The following is a 21,692-nucleotide window of genomic DNA, read 5'->3' on the forward strand; positions in this document are numbered from 1 at the left end:
TACAATGCCAAATTAATTTATCTTATGGAAGAGAGACGTGCAGCTTTGTTACAGCTGCACAGTTTGAGTAACTCAAGAGCACCTATTGCACTGAGGTGCATTATACCTCTGTAACCCCTTGTCGTACACCTCTTCTGATGAACAAACATGCTAGTGTTTCTCTGTAGATGCCCTGTGGGCTGGTGGTAGAAAGAACACTTTTATGAGCTTTCTCTGTGCCCATTATTCATCAGTCTTCAAACTGTGAGCTGTGAAGTGGGCCAAAGGTGACCCTATTCCAGCTGAACGAATGTAATTTGTAGTGAATATTTATGCCTGAATAATTAATGAGTGATAGATGGTAATTTAAAAATAGATTTCCATACACTCTGCATTATGCTTACTTCCACGTCAAAGCCTCTGTAGAGATTCAATAGCTTAAATCCCACAAAAGAGCTGGCTGTCTCATCTTGTTTCACATTCTAAACTAGAATGCCGTTTCGAAATCCAATTTCTGAAAAATAGTCTGTTTGGCAACTGTTGAGATTATGGTTTATTTTAGGATGCCAGAACACTGGGAAAAAAAATCAAGCTATGTTTTATATTGACAAAATAAATTAATTTTTCAGAGTTACATTTTGTGATGAAATAGCCGTAAACCTCGATGTGTGAATTTCCTAATTATTCATGGTTCAGTAGTCTACATCACTCCAATAGTCAGGTTTTGCTGGAAAACTTGCTTATATTTAGTGGCCAAGTTATGCTCTCTGCTGTGAATACAGAATAAAGCATTATTTGATGAAAGTAGAATAAATCAGAATTAACATAGAAAGTCTGTATGTTTACTGAAGTTCTTACAACTGCACAATTTTTAGAAAACTGCTAAATAGTTCCATCAAGGTGTGAATTAAGTCCATGTGACAACAAAGATAAAACCAGAAGTTTTGGTCCCAGAAATCGGTTCCCAAATCTGCATCAGATTCCTCTTCAAGCAGGATCAGTTGCCTTGAAAACTAGTTGGTGTATTACTATTGTTAATTGCATAGTTGTAATAGGCCCATAGTTGTAATAGACTTGGGAGTTTTTTCTAATAATTTTTTCCTTTATTAAGGAATTACTTGACCTAATGTGAAGAGGTGTTCTCTCATAAAAGCACTTCAGTTTTCTTTAATGTGCAAGAAAACCACCAAAATACATTAGTTTATCCAGACTTTATTGGTAGACGAGTTCTCTGATTGTTTTAAGGAAAGGTTTTTCTTTTGTGGTGGTAAGGATCATTTGAAGAGACACAGAATGTTACTTCTAGTTTGGAAAACTAGGAATTTGGAAAAGGAGGTAATTTGTTAGGAAATATGTTGTCCAAATGATAACCAGAAAGAATAATGTGCTGAAATCCAGTTGGATTTTTTAGGTGAAACTGCATTAGTTTCACTTCATATTGGAACAGAAATCTCAAAAAAGTGTAAGTAGCTAATGAAGGAAGTTTTATGAGTTCTTGATATAAAGAAATAATTTTTCTTTCTTATTCCTATCTTTTCTTAATTGGGTACTGAATCAGCTGTCTTCCGTTGGACCAGTCTCTTTTGTCGGCATTTAGGTTTTAAGACTGTTTATGGGTTTAAAGTGCTTTTGTTACTTATTACAAACATATAAATTTATAATGCCATTATTCTGGCAGTCCAGCAGATGCTATAAGTCATTCCCATCTGTACGAAATGGTTTCAAATGGATTACAGTGATCTAGACTGGATTTAAAAAAATTTTTTTTTTTTACACTGTGATTGTAATAGTGGTGGAGGGTGGCTCTTAGATTTGTTGCAGTGTAAAGGCAATGTTGTGACCTGAACTGGTATGAATAAAGAGGGAACCTGAAGCCAGAGAACTAGCTTGATAACTTTGAAGTGTAAATGTGTGTATGTATCCCATACCATCTTAATGCTGCTTCCTGCATACACAGAAGCCATACTGATTGCTGATATTTCTAGATATTTGCAAATTAGTGCAAGGGTTTCCAATAGACTAGTGAGTAGAGAAGCATTTGAGATGTGGGAAGCTAGCTTGAAGTTCCTTACAGTGTTAGTTTAACTAGGTAATGCAATCTATAAACCTGTCTTTATGTGGTTACCACTTCATAGTTAAGAGCTCCAATCTTTGTGAAGTTACACTTGGACAGGTTCATTTTCTAAGGGAAAAAGCGTGTAGGAGGGTATTGCTTTCAGTTGTGGTTTTTGCTTTTTGAAGTTTTTTAAATAAGGTTATGAATGAAATTTTGTCTTCAGTTTTAAGGGTGGTAGTTCAAAAGTACCTTTCTCCTGTAGGCAGCTGGAGAATGGAACATTTCATGGGAGTGTCTGTTCTAGGACAGGATTGCTTATGAAATAAGACTGTAAGTTGTTGATAGTATCTTAAAAGTATAATGTGTTTGGCTGTAAAATTTAAGCAAAGTTTCAAGGTATTTTTGAGGAATTTAGAATAGAGTTTGGTAAGAAGTTGATACAGCTTTCTCTTGGAGCAATTATTACCCTACTAGAGCTTGCAGTCAGATTAATAGTTTTGGTAATAGCTCTTCCCTAATCACAGAAGCTGTGCAACTTTTCCTTTTCTTGCCTTCGTTTTTTATCATGTGCGGATGAACCTAGTAGTGAAAGAGGACAGTACTTCATTCTGATCTAGTCAGTCTTTGCCAGTCATGTTGTTGTTCTTGAAAACAAAAAGTTCACGACTTCTGGATTTTGTGTGGCTTTTCTAAAAGAATGTTCAATTATGTACTAGGCAAAGCTTATTAGCTTTCTTGACAGAGGCTCCCATTCAGCTTTCATTAGCAGTGTAAGTGTGATGTAAAATAGTGAACTACACTAATTCTGTGCAGTTTATTATCAGCTTCTTGTCTCATCTGTCTTTTAAAAAGTTTCTTTCTCTTATTAGTGTCGAATTCATGCCCTAAAGCTAGTTTAAAGACGAAGCTGACCCAATCCAAATTGTAGCTCGTGTTATTGTAGATTTAATAAAAAGTTATTACACAGTATGGTTTAACAGCTATCTATCTCTAGAAATTTGTAAAAATAATTTCTCAGTTAGTCAGTGCCCTCTTTGGATAAGTCTACAGCAATTCTTCCAAATTTTTGAGTGTGAATAAATATGAGCATTGCTTCCACATTAAGCATAGTCAGAGGACAGTCTTTATGCATCTTAGTTAATTTTTTTGTTGCTGAGATTTTAAGACAGGAAAGCGCTGTTATGAAAATATGATCTGAGTTTTACAACACAAGCCTAATATTCAGTTTGGTTCATTATAGGATAGTGATGTTTGCTTACTTAGGTCGGTAGTATTAACTAGTTTTGTGCTGAAGCAAATGTGGCATAGCGGTATCAAGTTACAGTATAGTCTTTGTTTGGTGGCTGTCTTGGAATACTCAGGGCAGTAAGTTGTTCTTTCTTTACTTGTCTGGGTTCCCAGTTCAAAGATATGTCATATCTGTTCCTATTACAAGGAAGGTAAAGAATTCTCCAGCTGTGTAAATTTTTACTCTTTCAGTGTCCAGCTCCTGATGACTTGTGCAGTACGTTGGAACAATCAGTACTTGTACTTGCTTAGGAAGGGATGCTCAAAATTTGAACAGACTTTTATATTAAGAGATACTTGCTAATAGGTTGCCAAAAAATACAGAAAGCACCTGTTTAGTTAAGAAAAAACATGTCATTTTGTTCAAAATATCTATATACACAGCTATAAAATATTTTCTTACATTTATTTCTTTTCTTACTCAGTTTATTTCAGGAACTGGAAACCTTACTTTTGATCAGTTTAATCCTTGTTCTACTCTAACAAGAGTGTAACTGGAACCTTTATTTTAGAGAGGCTGTGAGCTTTTCTTTGCATAGAATGGAGTCCATGCCTTAGGTACGATTAGGATCATGGTTGTAATTGGTTCATTCTCTTTACCATAAAAATATTTTCATTTTTTTTACAGGGCTGTTGCGTTTTATTTTGGTTAGTTGGGGTTTTTTTTTTATTTCTCTTCAGAATATGTAGAAACACATATTTCAAGTTCTTTCATGCAGCTGACCACTGCTCTGACCTTGTGAGTGGGCTTCTGCCTGTCAGCAGTTTTAAAAATATGAGCATTGATCGTTGGGTTGAATTCTTATATGCTATTTTATAGTTCCTGTAATTTAATTGTATTTTTTAAAATAAATATCATGTGGCAGTATTGTAGCCGTTACTGGCTTAATAATAGCCTTTTTAGGGGGGGAATTTGTAGGTTTGTGCTTGAATTGAAAGTTAGAGTTTAATTGATATTTACTCAAAGATGATTTGAACCTTTTACTTTATTGTGTCATTCTCCTGCAAATCCTGCAAGTATACTTATAGTCAAATTTCTGTACTCTATAAACCAAACAAAATGTGACATGGTTTTGTCCAAACAGTTCTGAGATAAAAAGCTCAGCATTCATGAAATGCAAGAATACATAGGCTACTTAGCAGTCATTTGAGTGCTGCCTAATGCTAAGTAAACTCTTCCATCTGAGTTCTAAGAGAATTGCACCGCTGTAGCGAGGCTTAACCTGATAGTACTTGCCATTAACTTTTTAGTATTGCCCAAAGGCGACTTCAGTATTCATGGCAATTATGCCATGCATATAGATAGTCACCATGAATTTTACTCCAGGGAGGTGGGTGCATGGTTGTCATTGAGCAGTTCTATTTTGAAGGAACCCACTGAACGTCTTTAAAACTGTATATGCAACAGGTGTTTGGCAGACTTGCAGTGGCTTTCAAGTTGATTCACTTCTGTTGATTTGGACATTGTGCATAGCTTATTTTGCAAGTACTCCTCTTCTGCTTACAGTTATTATAGTGTGAAAGGTTTTTTAACCCCAAAGCTCTCATAGCATGAATTTACAGTTTTTTTATGACAACTAGCTGACAATTTGCAGCAGGTCTAAGGATATTGGTAGTTGACTGGGTTCTAAGTAGAAAAAAAAGTAAAGGGCATGATGATTTTACTAGACCACTGACTGTGTCTAGATCTCATCATCACCTTTTTTCATGTGTGTTTACTGAGGCAAAAAAGACTGGACACCACTTCAAAAAACTTTTTATATTCTTATTATTAATATACTTGATAGAAAAGGGATCTGCTTTATAAAGGATAGTATTGTGTGTATACATACCTATCTGCGATTTTATTTACCTGCATGTTGAAGGACAACATCTTCTTTGTTTGCTCTTATAAATACAAATAATTTTATGCTATTTTTAAAGCATTGCAAATTTGGTGTGTTTACTCTGAAACTTTTTAACTTTTTGCTTGGGCTGTAACAGATCTTAAATAGACTTTGTGCGTGTTACTACTACATTCAGCCTTTGTTAGTATAATTAAATGAATCTTCAGAATTATAACAGCTTTATGTATGTTATTGATGCCCGTCCAAACTTTATCAACCCCATATTTACAGAGAGTGATAAGCCACGAACAGGAGCAGGTGAACCAGTTTTAAGTTTGCACTACAGTACAGAAGGAACAACTACAAGCACGATAAAACTGGACTTCACTGATGAGTGGTAAGAAGTTAATTTTATTTTTGACTGGATATTGATCAGCACATATCACTGACACTCATCTAACACAGATACAGATAAATTATTTTTCCATGTGATATATGTATATTTTTAGGTGTATATAGACAATTTGAAATGGCTATAGTCCTTAACACATTCAGAACGTAAAAGAGAGTCATGCTTTAACATGAAATTTATGCAAAGGTGTTTTGTGATAATTACTGTAAGTCTTTTTAATGCTAACATAATTTGAAATATGCTATCTTCATTAAACCCTAGCATAATATTAGTGTTCACTATCTTACTAAAGCAGGGTAGTACAGTGATGCAAAGGTAGTCCAGGGGCTAGCGCTTTAGTTTTAATTCACTGCTCTATCAGACTTCTTATATGGTATTCTCCAAATTAGTCTTTCTGTGGTACAGATCCTGAGTTGTAAAACAGTGCAATTAGTAATTCTGTGTCTGAGGAGTGTTAATGAGTGCATATGGTTAAGATATCACCTTTGTGGACTGCTTAGATATTACAGTGATGGTATCCTTTTCAGATAATAACGCATACTGTCTAACTGGCCTGACTTACTTAGTTTTGTATTGAAGTCTATCACGGGAGCATGTCAGGATCTCCCAAAACAACTACAATCTTTATTTTATCTCCTCTTACTTCTATTCCTTTGCTTATACTTTCAAAATTATTGTAGAAGACAGTAAGTAGAAATGCTTGCTGGCATTTGTTACTTGGGGGGGGGGGAGAACCCACCACACTTAGCTACTCGTAAGTTCTGTGGCTTTAGATGTAAAACATACGCCTTGCCCGTAGCAGTTTGGAAACTTTAAACAGTGATCTGTATGTTTTCACAAGAATAAAGACTTTGTCCATGTGAATCTGAAATACTGTGACAGTTATATTCAACCAGTCTCCCAAACTATATTTCTATTTAGAGTCCAAATCCAGCAAGCTTTGAAAGAACTAGTTTTGCTGTAATACTTTTAACTAGTTCTGCATGTAGTTTTGTAGTCATCTTTGTTGAATGTTTTAGGATAGGCAAATTTCACAAAAGGAACAGAGCATTAGTGAATGTTTTGTACATTTGTTGTTTTTTTTAAGTAATAGTAAGATATTACTACCACGGTAACACTGAAAAGAAATTTTATTAAACAACATTAAAGAACATAAAAGAAATTTTATTAAACAACATTAATACTTTGTTTCTGTGTTTATTCTAAAACAAAATTTGAAAAATGCACTTTACACTTACATCAGTAACTATTTGAAAAGATTCTGAAGAATCTGAAAATTTGAATGAACAGCTACCTCAAAAACAACACTAAGAAGTAGTAGAGTGTACAGGGAATGGAGATGAGGGACAGGAAAATTACTCATTACAAAAATCTGTAATTGGGGAAGTGAAGACTAAGTGAAAACTACTAAAGCATAATTTCATTAATATATTCTGTCTAATAGCAAGTATTTTAACAAATCTTTTGGGCCAAGGCTTAGCACCACATGAATGATAAACAACAAATATAATACCAAAGGAGAATGAAGGACTAAACATCATGATCTTTTGACACTAATGGTAGCAATATTCAAGGCTTTAGGACAGTTCTGATAGAAAGGCATGTTAAAACAAGCAGTACATGGGAAATAAAATCATGGAAACTAGATTGTACCTGTTTCAGTACCTTTTATTTGACAGAAGAGTGGCTTCTAGAAATACACATGGTGTAATAGAGAGAAACTGTCTGGATTTCCAGAAAGTATTTGATGCTTTACTGAATGTTGGATTTCTGTTCAAGGTGGGACAGATAGATCAATAAAGAAACTGAACATGGTGGTAAGCTAACTTAAGGAGCTTCTGTAGTGCGTACTGTAGTGTGGGTAGTGAGAGGAAGAAGCGTTTCCTAGCAGGACAAAGTTGCAAGGCATTATCAGTTCAGAGGCTAACTTAAAAACATTGTACCAAAGAATGGAATAATAGAAGTAGGATGCAATTCCATGTTACAAAATGATGCAGTTGAGGACAAATAACAAAATCCTAATCTGAAAGTTGGATGTGTTGTGAAAATGAAATGGAGGAAGACATGGACCTGCCAGTCACTTCATTCTCAATGTAATGCAGCTACTAGAAAGGCAAATATGATTCTAGGTGTCACCATCTGGGAAACTTCAGCCAAGGATGAGAATTACCGGTGCTGCTGCTCAACTCTGCTTTGTTTTGTGACTTATAATGCTGTGTGCATCTGCATCGTGCTTTCAAGAAAGCCGATTCAAGTTGGCAGAGGTTCAAGGAAGGGTTATGTGGAGAACTGGGGAAATGGAAAACCTGCTATGGAAGAAGATAATAAGGCTTGATGTAAGGAAAGTACAGGGTGTTATTTTGCGCTCTCAAAAACATCCTCTCTGTGTAACTGCTGGTGTGAAAAATAACATTGAAGTAAAAATTAAAGCAGAGTAATACATGAATGTAAATTATCATTGAGCTAGAACGTAGATACCTAAGAGTCAAAAAGAAAATCATAAGTGTTTAGACTGTGATTAAGTTCATAGAAGTGGTTATATCACAAGGTATGAAATAGCAAAAATCTTCAACTTGGTGTCTAGCAGTACCCTTGTTATCTGTCCATTCAGAAGCAATGCCGTAAAATTCTTGATTTAGAAGAAATACTGTAAAGGCTAACAAAAATTTTCTATGTACTCCAAATCCAATACAGCAATGAAACAGACTATTGCTCATCAAGATGAGTAAAAGCTCTCATATTTAATGCGAAAAATAAAAGTACTGAAGTGTAGACTAGATTCTCAAGAATCTAGACTGAGCATGATTTGTGCTGCTTCTAGCAATTTTGCATATAAAATAGTTTAGTAATTACATACACAGGTACGAAGATACTTGTAACAATACAGCCTAAATTCTTGAGAATCATGTTTATAGTTCTCATAACTCATCTTTGTTTCTGCTTTTGTCCAGCAGTTTGCTTACGTTTGAGGCCACAATGCAGATATGGGACAGGAGAGAATGAGAGCACTCAGGAACAAGGCTTTACATTCCCTAAAACAGGTCTTTTTTAGAGAATCTAAAAGCATAAGTTTTGATGACATTCGGAACAGCAGTGTTACTTATTTCCTGAGGAATAATTTTCCTTAATGTAAAAAGAAATTGGTGTTCCACAAGAATTATCTAAACATGAATGGGGAGTAAATCTCAAGTACCAGCTTATAGTAAATCTTGAGAAATAATAAAACTTTAAGGAATGAAAGCCAACATCGGAAGTCCATGCCTCAAAAGGTACAGGAATGATAGTTAAGGGTGAAGAACCTGGTAAATTTTATCTGAAAATTTTTTTTTAATTGGATAGAATACAATTATTTGTTAGTACTCAGCTGACAGTTTGTAATACCTTTAATAAGACCTCTGATCATTTATACATGAAAAAAATGTGTAAATAGTGAAAGAGAGAGCAAATACTTTTAAGTTCTCACAATATTTTGAAAAGCAATGAAGAAATCATTTGAAGATTCAAAAAAAAAAAAAGGGGGAGGAAGGAGAGAACAAGATTTTGTGATGCAGAGGAATAGTGTGGGATGAGTGGCGATGAACATAAAAGAATTTTGAAATTGCTGTGAGGGTTGTTAGTTGTAGCTGCTGCCAGGAGCTACTGAATTGTGAGATTGCAGTGAGAAAGACGATGATGGTCAGGGTGTGCTATTGCAATGATCTTATCTATTTACATTATTTCTAAATGACTGGGTTTTTTACATATTATGTTGCCAGGAGCAGCACAAATTCAAGCTCTAGAGGGAGTGGAAGTCATTGCAAAACTGAAGGCCAAGAAGACTCTCTGAAAACAAAAGCCTCTGAAGAGTCAGGACCTGAAGATGAAGAAACAAGTAAGATAGAGCTTTATTTCTGTGATGTTAAGGTAAAAATTCTGCTCTCGTAAGTTCATGACTACCGTTGAGCACAATGGGAGAATCATACACATGCAGATGAAAGCAGAATACAGCCATAACAGAACATGACTTTTTTTAGGAAAGAAAAAGATACCAACCTGGGATAGTTGCAAATAAATATAAACAAAATTAACTTATCCTGTCTTTAGTTCTAGAAACCTTTTTTCTTAAGGACATATTCTGCTCCATTTTGTGTCGAAAAATAGAACAACTGCACTTTGCAATCATAAATAAGTTCCAGGTATTTTGTTACGTTTCTTTCAAGCTTTCACAGTATTTTATTACATGTGGTTGTCTTACTCAGTTCATTGCAAAAAGGGCAGTCAAGTCAAATGACTGGTTCCAGAAAAATGTTTTAAAAAACAAAATCCCCTTTTATAGAGGGATAACTTAATTTCCGTCTTCAGAATTAATAGCTTTCAGTAAGTGGTCATCTGTTTCAAGAGTATTAATGCTATTTTTGCAGCTAAAGTTCTTGTAGCATAGGATAGTAAATATATTAAGGAACAACAAATAATTTTTCTTGGTGTACTGAGCTGGGCAACTAGATAGGTTTATATATACTGCCTTTTATGTGGTTAGTGTCTGAGATTTCAGTAAAATGATGTGGACTTTGGAGGGGATCGATTTGATTGGTTTGATCTAGGAGTACTAGTATCATTTAGATTTGCTTGCATTATAGATGTGCATCTAAATGAAATAATGTGATTTAATATTAAGTTAATTCAGGAGTTCCTGATGAATCTTGCAAGGAAGACACAAGTGCTGGAGAACTGAAAACTGCAGATGAAACTGTAGAGACAGCAGAAGCAAGTATGTATCTGTACTCTTTTAAATACAGTTATGTGAAGAAGTAGAGAATCTAAAACTAAATTTCCAATATAAAATCAGTATGCATAATTTAACTTCTGTGACCATTTATGTCTTCTAAAATAGGCTGTAATCATTAATGCTGTGACTTATGTTCCCTGATATTTTCTGTTAGCTGTGTCAGATAAACCGGGTCCTGAGCATTCTGGAATTCAACTAGAAGAAAATGGCCCCAGTGTTGACACTGTCTCTGGAAATGTAGGGGGAGAAGCCTCCTGTGAAAAAAATGCAAATCCAGAAATTTCAAGTCAAAGTACTGAATCCACTGCCAACTCGCTTGCTGCAAACGATGAACCTCAACCACACCCAGAATCCTCAGGGCTTGCAACTCCAGATGAGTCCTCTACCAGGACCTCAGCTCTCCAAGAAACTGATGATAGCGATGATGATCCTGTTCTGATCCCAGGGGCAAGGTATCGAGGAGGACCAGGACACAGGTTAGGGGAATACTTATCTCTGCTATTGCTTGGCAAAATGCCTTTTTTTTTTTTTTTTTTAATGGAAGATCTAGAAACCCATGTCTCATCATATCCTTGATTAAAATAAGTTGTTGATTAAAAAAATTCCTTGCTTAAAATAAGTACTTGACAACTAGCCAAGAGCTTGGACTGAGTCTAATTTGCCTATATGTAAGATATGTATAGCTACATTTTCCCTCCTAGCCAGGCAAGCTCCTACAGATCTAATACCTGCTTGTGCTTATTTGTTGCCTGCTGAATACCCCAGTGCTAAATATTTGCAGTTCATTTTTTATTATTCTCCCTGTAGTCATAAGTATAGAAAGTTCATAAATTTGTGTACAAGGTACAGGGACCTACGTTTTCTTTCAACTATACTTTAGGTGTTCTTACTCTGGCAAAGCAAGAGCTTTTAACTGTTGTTGTTCAGCAATGCTGTGTTTGTCTGTAGTACATACATTAAGACTGATGTGTTCAATTTTTCATCCTTCTTTTTCTCTGAAGAAGAAACTCTGTAATCCTTTTCCTTTTGTTGGTTATTGAATGTCCGTATGTATGGCAGTTAAAAAAAAAGATAGCTTACTAGTCGTCATGATTAATAAAAGGTGTACTTAGTAAGCTTTGTGTATTTTTTTTTCTTGTAAAATATAAACAGCTCTACATGCTTATTTGATCATTCAGTAAACTCAGCCCCCAATCTGGTATTGCTGGTTTAATACCTTTGTTCACTAACTTCAATTCTTGGACTTTTAAAAAGATGTAATAATTATTTAAGCAACATCTCTATTGTTAGGCTCAAGAAAATACCTTTTTTACTTGTTGTAGATGTTATGTAACCTAGCATCGGATGTTTTAGCTTTACTCTTATCCTTTTCAATGGCAGCGTTATCTTGCTATTAATTTCTTACGCTACCAATGCGAATGCTTTACAGGAAGCATTACAATGTGTATTCATTAGGAAATCAGAAAGAATTTAATAGTTGTGTATAGAAAAGGTTTTGAATAATTTGCAGTTTGAAAAAAAAGTCATAAGCCACCCCATTGTCAGTAGTAACAAAAAGAACAGTCAGTTGTTGCTTATTACATAGCACAAGCAATTCTGCTTACTAAATGACAGTTTTTATGAAAAAGCCAATATATACAGATTCCATCTTAATCCATTAACTTTCCATACTATACTAAGTAATTACAGATAAATATCTAGTGGCAGAAATAGTTTCCACTGCAAAGTCAATGTTTGTTACAGTCTAGTGATTGAAGAGCAAGCTGTGAAAAGCCCTGCAGTTTTAATCTCCTTTCTGTTTTCGAGCAGGATTCTTAGCTTCTCTTCATGCACCTTATGTTGTCTCTATGATGTAACAGTTTTTGTAGTAATGCAGTAAGAGTGGCACTTCCAGGTATCGTATTGCTGTTACAATTTCCCACTAGTGGGGACATCTTAAATGAAGTTACACTTCAGATGACGTGTTTTTTTCCATTTGTGTGCTGTGAGATTTCTTTCTGTAGCAGTTTAAATTTATCATATAGGAAAGATCATTCAACTAAATCAACGATATAATTAAAGTTCTTTGTACAGCCCCCTGCTCCCTTATTCTTCCCCCAGATAAAATCTGACAAAAGTTGCTGTGTCGTGAGTATTGGTTTAGGATTGCCTTTAGGCTTTCATTACTCAGGTTTAATGCCTGACCAATTCATTTTGTCCTGCTTTTGTGCGTGTGCAAGCAGTGAATTTTTCTAGTTTAACTTCTGAGCAGTCAGATATAGGTTTATATTACGTTCCGTCCTATTCTTCTGGTTTCAGGAGTTTCTAAATGCCGTCTGAGATACTGAAGAAAAATAAGACCCTCTGTGTGCTCAAAGGAATTTGGATTTCCAGAGAGAAAGCAGGCACTGGTGGTCTTAAGGCTAGCTATAAGCCCTCTTCATATTTATATCTCATATGAAATAGAGTGAAAGGAACTGGAAGTCCTGTCTACTACTGCTGTGACAGTTGTTCTAGCATATGCTGCCTTTCATAAACTGATCAAATTTATATGAAATCCCTTTGGCCCCTTAACTAGTGGGAAGCTACCTCAAAACACTGCTGCTATAATGGGTATGAATATAATAAAATTAGTTGTTTTGGTTTTTGCTAACTTACTGTTTTGAATGAAATAATTTTCATGCCCAGTACTTACCATTTGAATGGTGTTCATGCTGTCCATTTTCAGCTTTTGTCTCACTAGACTGAGTGCCACATTTTTCTCACTCTTAGCAGTAAAAATTTGTGGGTTTTCTGCCCTCATGCTGATTCCTGTCTGTGGTCTTCCATGTTCCGCTTCTTTCCTGAAAATGGTAGACCAGAATTACACACACTGCACTGTTTGGATTTTGCTAAGATTAATAGTATGAATATTACTCTTGGTCTAGAGAAGATTTTCTGAGACACAAGTGAGCTGTAGTTATATCCTCCTCTCTTGCTTATGGCTGTCTTATAGTGGTGGCTTGTGATCAAACACAAGATCAGTTGGTATACTAAAGTCTTTCCTACTTTGTTATTTCTAATTAATGTGTTCTTATCTTTCACCAGAAGGAAGCTCAGAAGTGTAAGACTGTCAATTTTATACTACTGAATTTCTACCCATCTCTTTTTCTCAAGGTCCTACAGTCCCCTATATGTATATAAAGTTATCCAACCTCATGTCCTCAATGCACTGCATGAGTACATTCCTACATTTTACTCAAAGACTGTTAGCAATACATTAAACAAAATTACCTGCAAGACTGGTGCTCAACTCCACCAGTATGCTTTCTATAGCCTTATGTTTTCTTTTTTCTCACTTAGTAAATTGTGTTACCTAACAATTCCTTTACTAAATTTCATTTCTCAAGTTTAAGATAATTAATGGCATTAATACGGAAGTAATAAAGTAGATTTTTCTCTCTCTAGAATATCTAGGGGAGAGTTGGTTTAGGGCTTTTTTGTTTGAGTCTTTTTTTTTTTTTTTTTTTTTTTAAATTCCCTTCTGGAGAAGGTTATAAGACTAGCCTGCACTAATTTACCTTTTGTGAACCTGTTTTATGCAGTAGCAAAAAAAAAAAAAGTTTAATTCTAATTTTTCTCTAGAATAAAAAATAAAGGCTGTAGCCTTCTGAAACAGAATGCTAAAAGCTGTTGGACTAATAAGCATTTTCCAGTATATAGCATTACTAGTTTTATCTACAAACAATTTTAGGTTTCTTTAGGTTGTGTTTTTCATATACCTTAAGAAACTCCACAGTTAGGGAAATTAAGATAAAGGACACTGTCTCAGAGTCATTTTCCCCACTGTAAAGTACAGCTTTCTCCACTGAGAAACGAAGGGTAGAGTTCTGATTCTGTGCTCTGAAGTCATGATCTTAAACTTCCTCTCAAGGAAAAGAAGTGGCAGAAATACCCTTCTGCTAGCTTTATTGACAGTACTTGCAGTTGAATAAACGGAGAACTTCCTGCTCCATCAATTCCACTGATGTCACTTTAGTTTTAGTACAGTGGATGTAGATTTAAGATTTAAGAATAGAATGTTGTCTGTTTTACAGATCTAATATTTACAGATCTTCTGTTATTTCAAGTTTGTTTGGGTACAAATTCAACTTTTAATGTTGTCAAACCAAGGACTGGGTCCTTTTCTCTCTTACATATAATCTAAGAACAGATGTAAGGGACATAATCTCTTTTCGTGGATGCTTATAAATCTCAAAACACAATGAGGATAGATAGTTTCTCACCAGCTAACCTGAAATTGAACTATCAGGAAATACTTTGCAACAGATACAGAAACACAAAGTTTGCACCCACTTTAAGATTTTGAAAAGGACTTAGAATAGGAGCAGCAAAATCTGTAGCAATTCCACAATCCTTTGTCTGATAAAAAGGTGAAGTCAGCTGGGTGTTAACTAGGAATCAGGTAGGAACAGCTTTGACACAGAAAGACATTTCTTTGAAAGAAATAATTGAGAATGTGACGTCTGACTTTTTTCTGTAGCATTTGTGTAGCCACTGAGCATCACTATAGGAATGGTGAACATCAGTGACTAAAAGAAGCTAAATAGTTGGGTGACTTTTAAAAAAATTTTTGTTGGGCTAATCAATACATGCTCTTCTTAACAAAGTGTATAAGGAACTGCACATAATATTTCTAGATTTAAAAAAATGAAACCTGTTTTGTACAGCAGAGCAATTTAGCTGGATACTCAGAAAATTACTTTCTGGGCATTTTAGGGAATCTACAGGAAAAGATCCCGTCTCTTACAAATATGAGATATGCAGGTTGTTAAGTCTCGTAGTATGCACATAGCATATCTTCTTTAAAACTTACGAAGTCCAGCAAATACAGTTGGAACAGAGACAGAGAATATGGCTTGTCTTAGTACCGTACTATGTAATCGGTGGGGAAAAAAATATCTATGCAAAATCATAGAATGCTTTGGGTTGGAAGGGGCCTTTAAAGGATATCTTGTCCAACCCTCCTGCAATGGGCAGGGACACCTTCCACCAGACCAGGTTGCTCAAAGCCCCAGCCAGCCTGGCCTTGAACACTGCCAGGGAGGGGGCAGCCACAGCTTCTCTGGGCAACCTGTTCCAGTGCCTCACCACTCTCATTGTAAAAAATTTCTTCCTTGTATCTAATCTGAATCTATCCTCTTTCAGTTTAAAGCCATTACCCCTTGTCCTCTCACTCCATGCCCTTGCAAAAAGTCCCTCTCCAGCCTTCTTGTAGGGCCCCTTCAGGTACTGGAAGGCCGCTATAAAGTGTCCCCGGAGCCTTCTCTTCTCCAGGCTGAACAGCCCCAACTCTCTCAGCCTTTCCTCAGAGGAGAGGTGTTTCAGCCCTCTGATCATCTTTGTGGCCCTCCTCTGGACCTGCTTCAACAGGTCTGTGCCTTTCCTGTGCTGAGGGCTCCAGAGCTGGACACAGGACTCCAGGTGAGGTCTCACCAGAGCAGAGTAGAGGGGCAGAATCACCTCCCTGGACCTGCTGGCCATGCTTCTCTTGATGCAGCCCAGGATACGATTGGCCTCTGGACTGCAAGCACACATTCTCGGCTCATGCCCAGCTTTTCATCCACCAGTACCTGCACAGAAAGTACAGTTTCTAATGGATTGATCTTTATTTTCATAAATTAGTCAAAACTACTCTCTAGGGCTGCTTTCCAACTTAAATGACTGTATTAATTTTATTTGGACATTGACTGAAGCTGATCTATGAGCAGAGGCTAAGCCTGGAAAATGTTAAATTAGTAGGTTAAATTTCAAACAAATGTGAATGTCAGATGGAAATGATTATGCAGCTGCTTCCACTTCTGCTATGATCTATGAAGAATTACTGCATTTTATAAGATCAACTGTGTATACTGTTATGTAATCTGAATAATATTTTTGCTGAAATCAAAGTAGTCTCATATACTAACACATTGAGGAGAAGGAGGCTTCTCTATTCTTCTTGGAATATGTAGAGGACACATTGTAATAGATGCTAACCTGTTAAAAACATGATACCCAGCATTTTTGAATGACTTCAGTTGTTGTTCCCTTTACTAGATATAATATCAGAGGAACAGCGATAGGTGATAGAATAATGAGGTAATTAATTTTTTTTTCCTCCCCTCCTCCTTTTTATTGCCGTATAATGGATTTATCAGGTTCTTGTTTTTCATATCTAACTGGCATTTTAAGAATTGCTATACTTTAAATGCAATAAATTATGGAGCATATTGCTTGAGTTACATTTAGCTGCATGTACTGCATGGAAATGGAAAAGAAATGGCAGTGTATACATTTAACAACCTATTAACCTTTTTATTGTGTGCCATAGAAATTAATGGAATTTGAAAAGTGTGTAGTCTGTGAAAAGCAAATACCTCTTCTATTCAGCTGCTGAGGAACGTGTTACATTTGCATGTGCCACTGCTGACTTGCTTTGTCTGGTAGTAGAGAACACCCAGTTCTGGACAAAAAAGTAAGAATACATGTATCAAAGACAATTTATATTTTTTTTCCTGAACAAGGTTGTGGAACTGAGCATAATTATTAACACTATATTTGATAATACATCTTTAGCAAGAGACATGCTAAATTTTATGCAATATTTCTTTTAATGAAGTTAAATGAAGAAGTGACATCTCATATTCCTCCTTGTAATACCTGAGTGAATTAATTGTAAGAACATATGAGGCCAACATAATTTGGGCAATTGTGTTTGGCCATGTGCCATAGAAAGGAGAAAATATCTACTGTGATTTAATTCCAAAGGCTGTATATAGGGGAAATGGCACAAAGTATTTCTAATGATGAAAATTAACATCTTGGCTTTGTGTGGCTGGAAAGGAGAAGACTCAGGATGCGATTTCATAAAAGACGTAGCCTGAGTCCTGTATTTTAAATGCATGCAGGAAAATAGCACAGACTTGTATTTCTTTGTCTTATATTCCAATCTTAGCTGCAGCTAGAATACGTGGATTTAACTCGTCAATTTTCTTAAAGGTTCAGGAATCTGTGTATTTTTTGTACTTTAAATTTCAGGATGGGCATTCTTTCTATATTAGACGTGCTTACCATGGAGTTCTTTAGCTCTTCAGCACAGCCCATAGGAATATTTATTTCATATTGCTGTAAGTTTAATATAAAAATGAATGATGCATTCAGCATAGAATTTTTTAGCAGTATATTTTTCTCTGATTTGCATTGTTATTCTGCAGCATATCAGGTGAAAATGTAAAAATGTTTTGTAGCTGAAAAGAGGTGAAACATTGGTTGAGTTGGAAGGCCAGGAAATGACTTAGGAATGCATTACAGCAAACATGTTTTTATATGATCAGCAGAGAAATAACTTGGGCTTTAGGGTAGAGTTAGTGTGCTGTTAACATGATGGTTTTGCCCTTGTTTTTGAACTGTCTTAATGCTTGAAATTTGACAGCAGTAGTAAATCTCTTCCATAGGTTCAGGGGCCTTTAAAGGAACATGGTTATTTGGTAATTAAAGTCAGAAATATATGCAAATCTTGATGTTTGGAAAAGCGATCTGTTTTAATGTGGTGGTTGTGGGTTAACCTCGGCAGGCAGCTCAGCCCCACACAGCTGCTCGCTCACTCTCCCCCAGTGAGATGGGGGAGAAAAACAGAAGGGTACAAGTAAAAGAACTCATGGGTTGAGGTAAAGGCCAGTACAATGGCTTATTACTTAGTCACCTTCTGAGCTGGATTTGACTTTGGTGATGAGAGCCAGCTTGTTAAGACATGTGGTTGGAATTCTTGGGCAGGCGCGTGGTAGCTGGCAGGTGGATTCCTCTACACAGTCAACAAAAAAATGACCATAAGACATCAGAGAAATAGGTCCTAAATTAATGGTCATAAACCTTAGGTTCCCTGCAGTTGTTTTGGATAGGGAAAATAGTTCAAATGAGAAGATGGCAATAAGAGGGGAAGAAAAATAACTTGAAAGAGCAGAAGAGAAGGAACCAGGGTTTCTGGTACTTATCAGAAAGAGACAATGTTTGTGTAAGTAAATTTGGAAACTTCAGAAGTGACAAAAATCCTTAATACTGGAGGAATCAATACTGTTTTAGTCAAGTAATCAGAGCTGAGAAAAGAGGGATGGAGAAAGGAAGCAACTGCAGGTGAGCTCTGTAGCCAACTCCTGCAGCCTAACTCGGGAGATGATCAGTCTGCAGTCTGCTAGTGTTTGGAAGAAGCATTTATCTAGGGCACCAGATTAATTTTGTTGCAGCCGCTACCTCTGGACCTCTAGTGGAACAAAGTTTGTAGCAGAATTCCTATAGATTGTTTACAGATTCAGTTGATGGATAATTGTTCATTTTGCCCTCTTTTGAAAAATGTGACATTCATTTTAACTGTCTCTCTTCTAACTGGTAGACGACCATAGTTGTTTTAAAACATGCAGGGCTAGTTAGCCGGAAACTGCTGAGATTGGGAACTGAGGTCCACACCACTCAAAAAAAATGTTTTTTAAAGAGCAATATGGGACATCTTATGCTATAAGAAACAAACTAGTAATTTAATTGTGCGAATTGCATAGATTTTCATTTAAAAATTCCTTATACACTTCAGAATTTCTAAACATAGAGAAAATGCCCTATGTGACAATCTTGGGGTTTTTTTAGGCTGAATTTACAAGTTTACATCTTTTCCATTTCTCTCTATGTAGAATAAATAGCTGTGGATCAGTCTGCATCAGGTTTTGTGGTTTTGGGTTTTGTTTTTTTCCTTTGAACCTATGTTTAGTTGAAAGAACACAATGTCTTCGCTTCTAAATCCCTGTTCCACTTAATTTAAGCTTAATTTAAATGGGCTTTTGATAATTAATGTTTACAACAATCAACTTTGAAGACTTCAAACCTGGCTGATAAGGGAGAAAATTGTGCTCTGGTTCATGTCTATATTCTTACTTTTGGAAGTAATATTTTAAAATTATCTTTCCAAAAGGCACACTCCATTGAAGTAATGAAAGTACCATACATAATCTTGGACTCAATCTTACTAACACTACACACACCAATTTTATTGCAAGATATTGAACTAAGGTACTGCAAAATTTGGCAATACACACTTAAAAAGGCTTTATACCCGCTAGTATTGAATTATTCTGAAGTCAGAGCACTGCCTACAGTATCAGGACATAACTAAAACAAAGTTCAGTTTCATTCGTTTTACACTAACGAATGTTTTCTGCACCATAAAATTAATAACATTAATTTATATCCAGCATTTTTCAGGCATCTTCATTATCTGATGCCTGAATGTGAATACGCAATATAACTGTTTCAGTTGGTGGAGTTGCCTGAGGAGTGCCAACACAACGTACATAAATTTCATTATCTGACATTTTGTGCTTGGAAGAGTACACAGGCTGCAAGGGAAGCAGCATCTCGCAGTCAGGCTTAGCTTGGGCTGAACTTCAGAACGGCACGAATTGCACAGCGCTCTTCTGTATCTGCTGATGCTCGAAGTGATTAGGCTTTCTATCTAAGTTTATGTTGGCACAGACAGGAATTTCTTATCACAAATACAAATGAAAATTAAGAAGGAAAGAAAACAAATAATGAAAATTAAAAAGGAAAGAAAACAAATATGTTGGATTTTTTAAATTGTTTTTTTCTTTGTGTCACTTAAAGTATATAGAAAATCTGTAGTTATAGAAAAGTAATACCTCTCGGAGAGAATCCTTTTCCCTGTAACGTTCTTTGCTCTGAAATATCATTCAATTGGGCTCATATTTATCTCTTCTGGAGAAGACTTGCCTCTGCCAGGGTCCTGCTTTTAGCAGCATGTTACTAGAGAGCCCGGTAACAGTATTGTGGTTACAGCCATATGTGCTTGGCTGCATTCTTCCTGTCAAAGATAATCATTGACTTTACAAGATAACTAAATATCAATCCATTCATGCCTTTGAAAATGAGACCCAAAATCGGAATTTTAAGAGCTCAATTTAGTTGTGATACCGTAAATGTAAAATTTCCACTTACTAGAGTGATTGTAATTAAACTAAAGTAGATCCTTGCTGTGTTGAGCGGACAGGAAAGCTCTAAGATAAAGAGGCTCCTAAATAAAGCTCCTTAGACAAGCTTGACTTACTGTTTTGGGGGGGGACAGGAAAGCTCTAAGATAGAAAGACTCCTAAATACTGTTATTTAGACAGCTCGGCCTTGGGAGGGCAGATGCACCAAGCTGCAGAGATAAAGAGGCAGCAAGAGGGCATCAAGACCGGAGCAAAACAACCTGGAAGGACAGTGTATGAGTGATCTTAGAACTGAGTTTGCGCAGAAACAAGGGTCAGCCAGAGGACATTGTGAGGAAGAGTACAAGCCTTCATCTGAAGACCCCCGACGACCACTCAGGGACGCTAACAAGACATGCATGAAAGATATTAACATATGCTAATTAGTTATTGGAAAAGTCATGAATATGCTAAGCATTTCTTGAAAATATAATGAATATGTACATTGTGATTGTATTTAACTTGAAATGACAGGGTGTTTGGCACGCGTATTTGGAGGAGCGATCCACCGTGTGCCCGACCCCATGATAAAGAATACCTGCTTAATAGCCTTCCGACTGCTGAGTCTTCCACTCCAGCTTTTCACAGCATCAGTTGAAAGACAGTGTTTTTACCAAAAGTTGTTTCTGTGCTTCAGCTTTTATTTAAAAATGCATTACTCTGACTGCTGAATAGTCTTGAGGGTTTTTTGTGATGTCTGCATTTAAGCTTAGGGGAATTTAGAGGAGGAGATTAATTTTTCTAGAGATGCTAAGATGAGAAGTTATGCAAGAAACTGCTTTGGGTTCCCAATTAGTTACTTTAATATCATCTTCTAATCCCAAGAATTGTTACTGCTATCTAGCAAGTAACCCTTCTGAGATAGCTAAAGTCTACTGCTTTGTCAATCCTAATGATGTTTAACTTCTCAGCTTTTTCACTGCATATCTTTTATTAATTAATTAATGTGGATAACTACACAAAAAATACAAATAGCAATCATAGTAAGTGATAGATGTAAGGCTAGCAGGCGTGCTTCTGAAACTGAAAGGGTCTTGCTGTCCTGAAGAGCTGTGTGTGCTGTTTCCGAAGCCGTGTGATCACTGATGCGGTTGGTAGCAGAGCGGTTGTTATTACATGATTCTTGCTTTTACTTGCTCACACAAAAAAGATCTTTTTTAAAAACAAGTACAAAACCAAATATGTACAAATAATTGTTTAAAGTTTCTGTGAGTGTTTTATGTACCCTATCATATACACGCTCCCCTTCTTTTTCCTTCACATAGAAGTAAACTGTTGAGGAGAATATTTCTGTGATCATTGAAGCAGATCTATTTTTCCTCCATTTTATGAAGACTTT

At 36.0% G+C, this 21,692-nt stretch overlaps 1 protein-coding gene across 8 annotated transcripts in view; it reads left to right on the forward strand.

Annotated features, from left to right (window-relative positions):
• Positions 1–21,692, forward strand: part of DCAF6 (DDB1 and CUL4 associated factor 6) — a 93,738-nt gene that overhangs the window by 61,516 nt on the left and 10,530 nt on the right. For 4 of the 8 annotated variants that reach the window (XM_075434724.1, XM_075434746.1, XM_075434755.1 and 1 more), the window contains 5 exons: positions 5,440–5,545; positions 9,316–9,431; positions 10,215–10,307; positions 10,480–10,801; positions 16,383–16,424. In XM_075434724.1, the coding sequence (XP_075290839.1) occupies positions 5,440–5,545; positions 9,316–9,431; positions 10,215–10,307; positions 10,480–10,801; positions 16,383–16,424 (679 nt within the window). The remainder of the gene's footprint in view (positions 1–5,439; positions 5,546–9,315; positions 9,432–10,214; positions 10,308–10,479; positions 10,802–16,382; positions 16,425–21,692) is intronic. The other 4 variants (XM_075434731.1, XM_075434763.1, XM_075434738.1 and 1 more) reach the window with 2 other exon arrangements.

The sequence above is a fragment of the Opisthocomus hoazin genome, chromosome 1 (assembly GCF_030867145.1).
Source record: "Opisthocomus hoazin isolate bOpiHoa1 chromosome 1, bOpiHoa1.hap1, whole genome shotgun sequence".
Classification (NCBI taxonomy): domain Eukaryota; kingdom Metazoa; phylum Chordata; class Aves; order Opisthocomiformes; family Opisthocomidae; genus Opisthocomus; species Opisthocomus hoazin.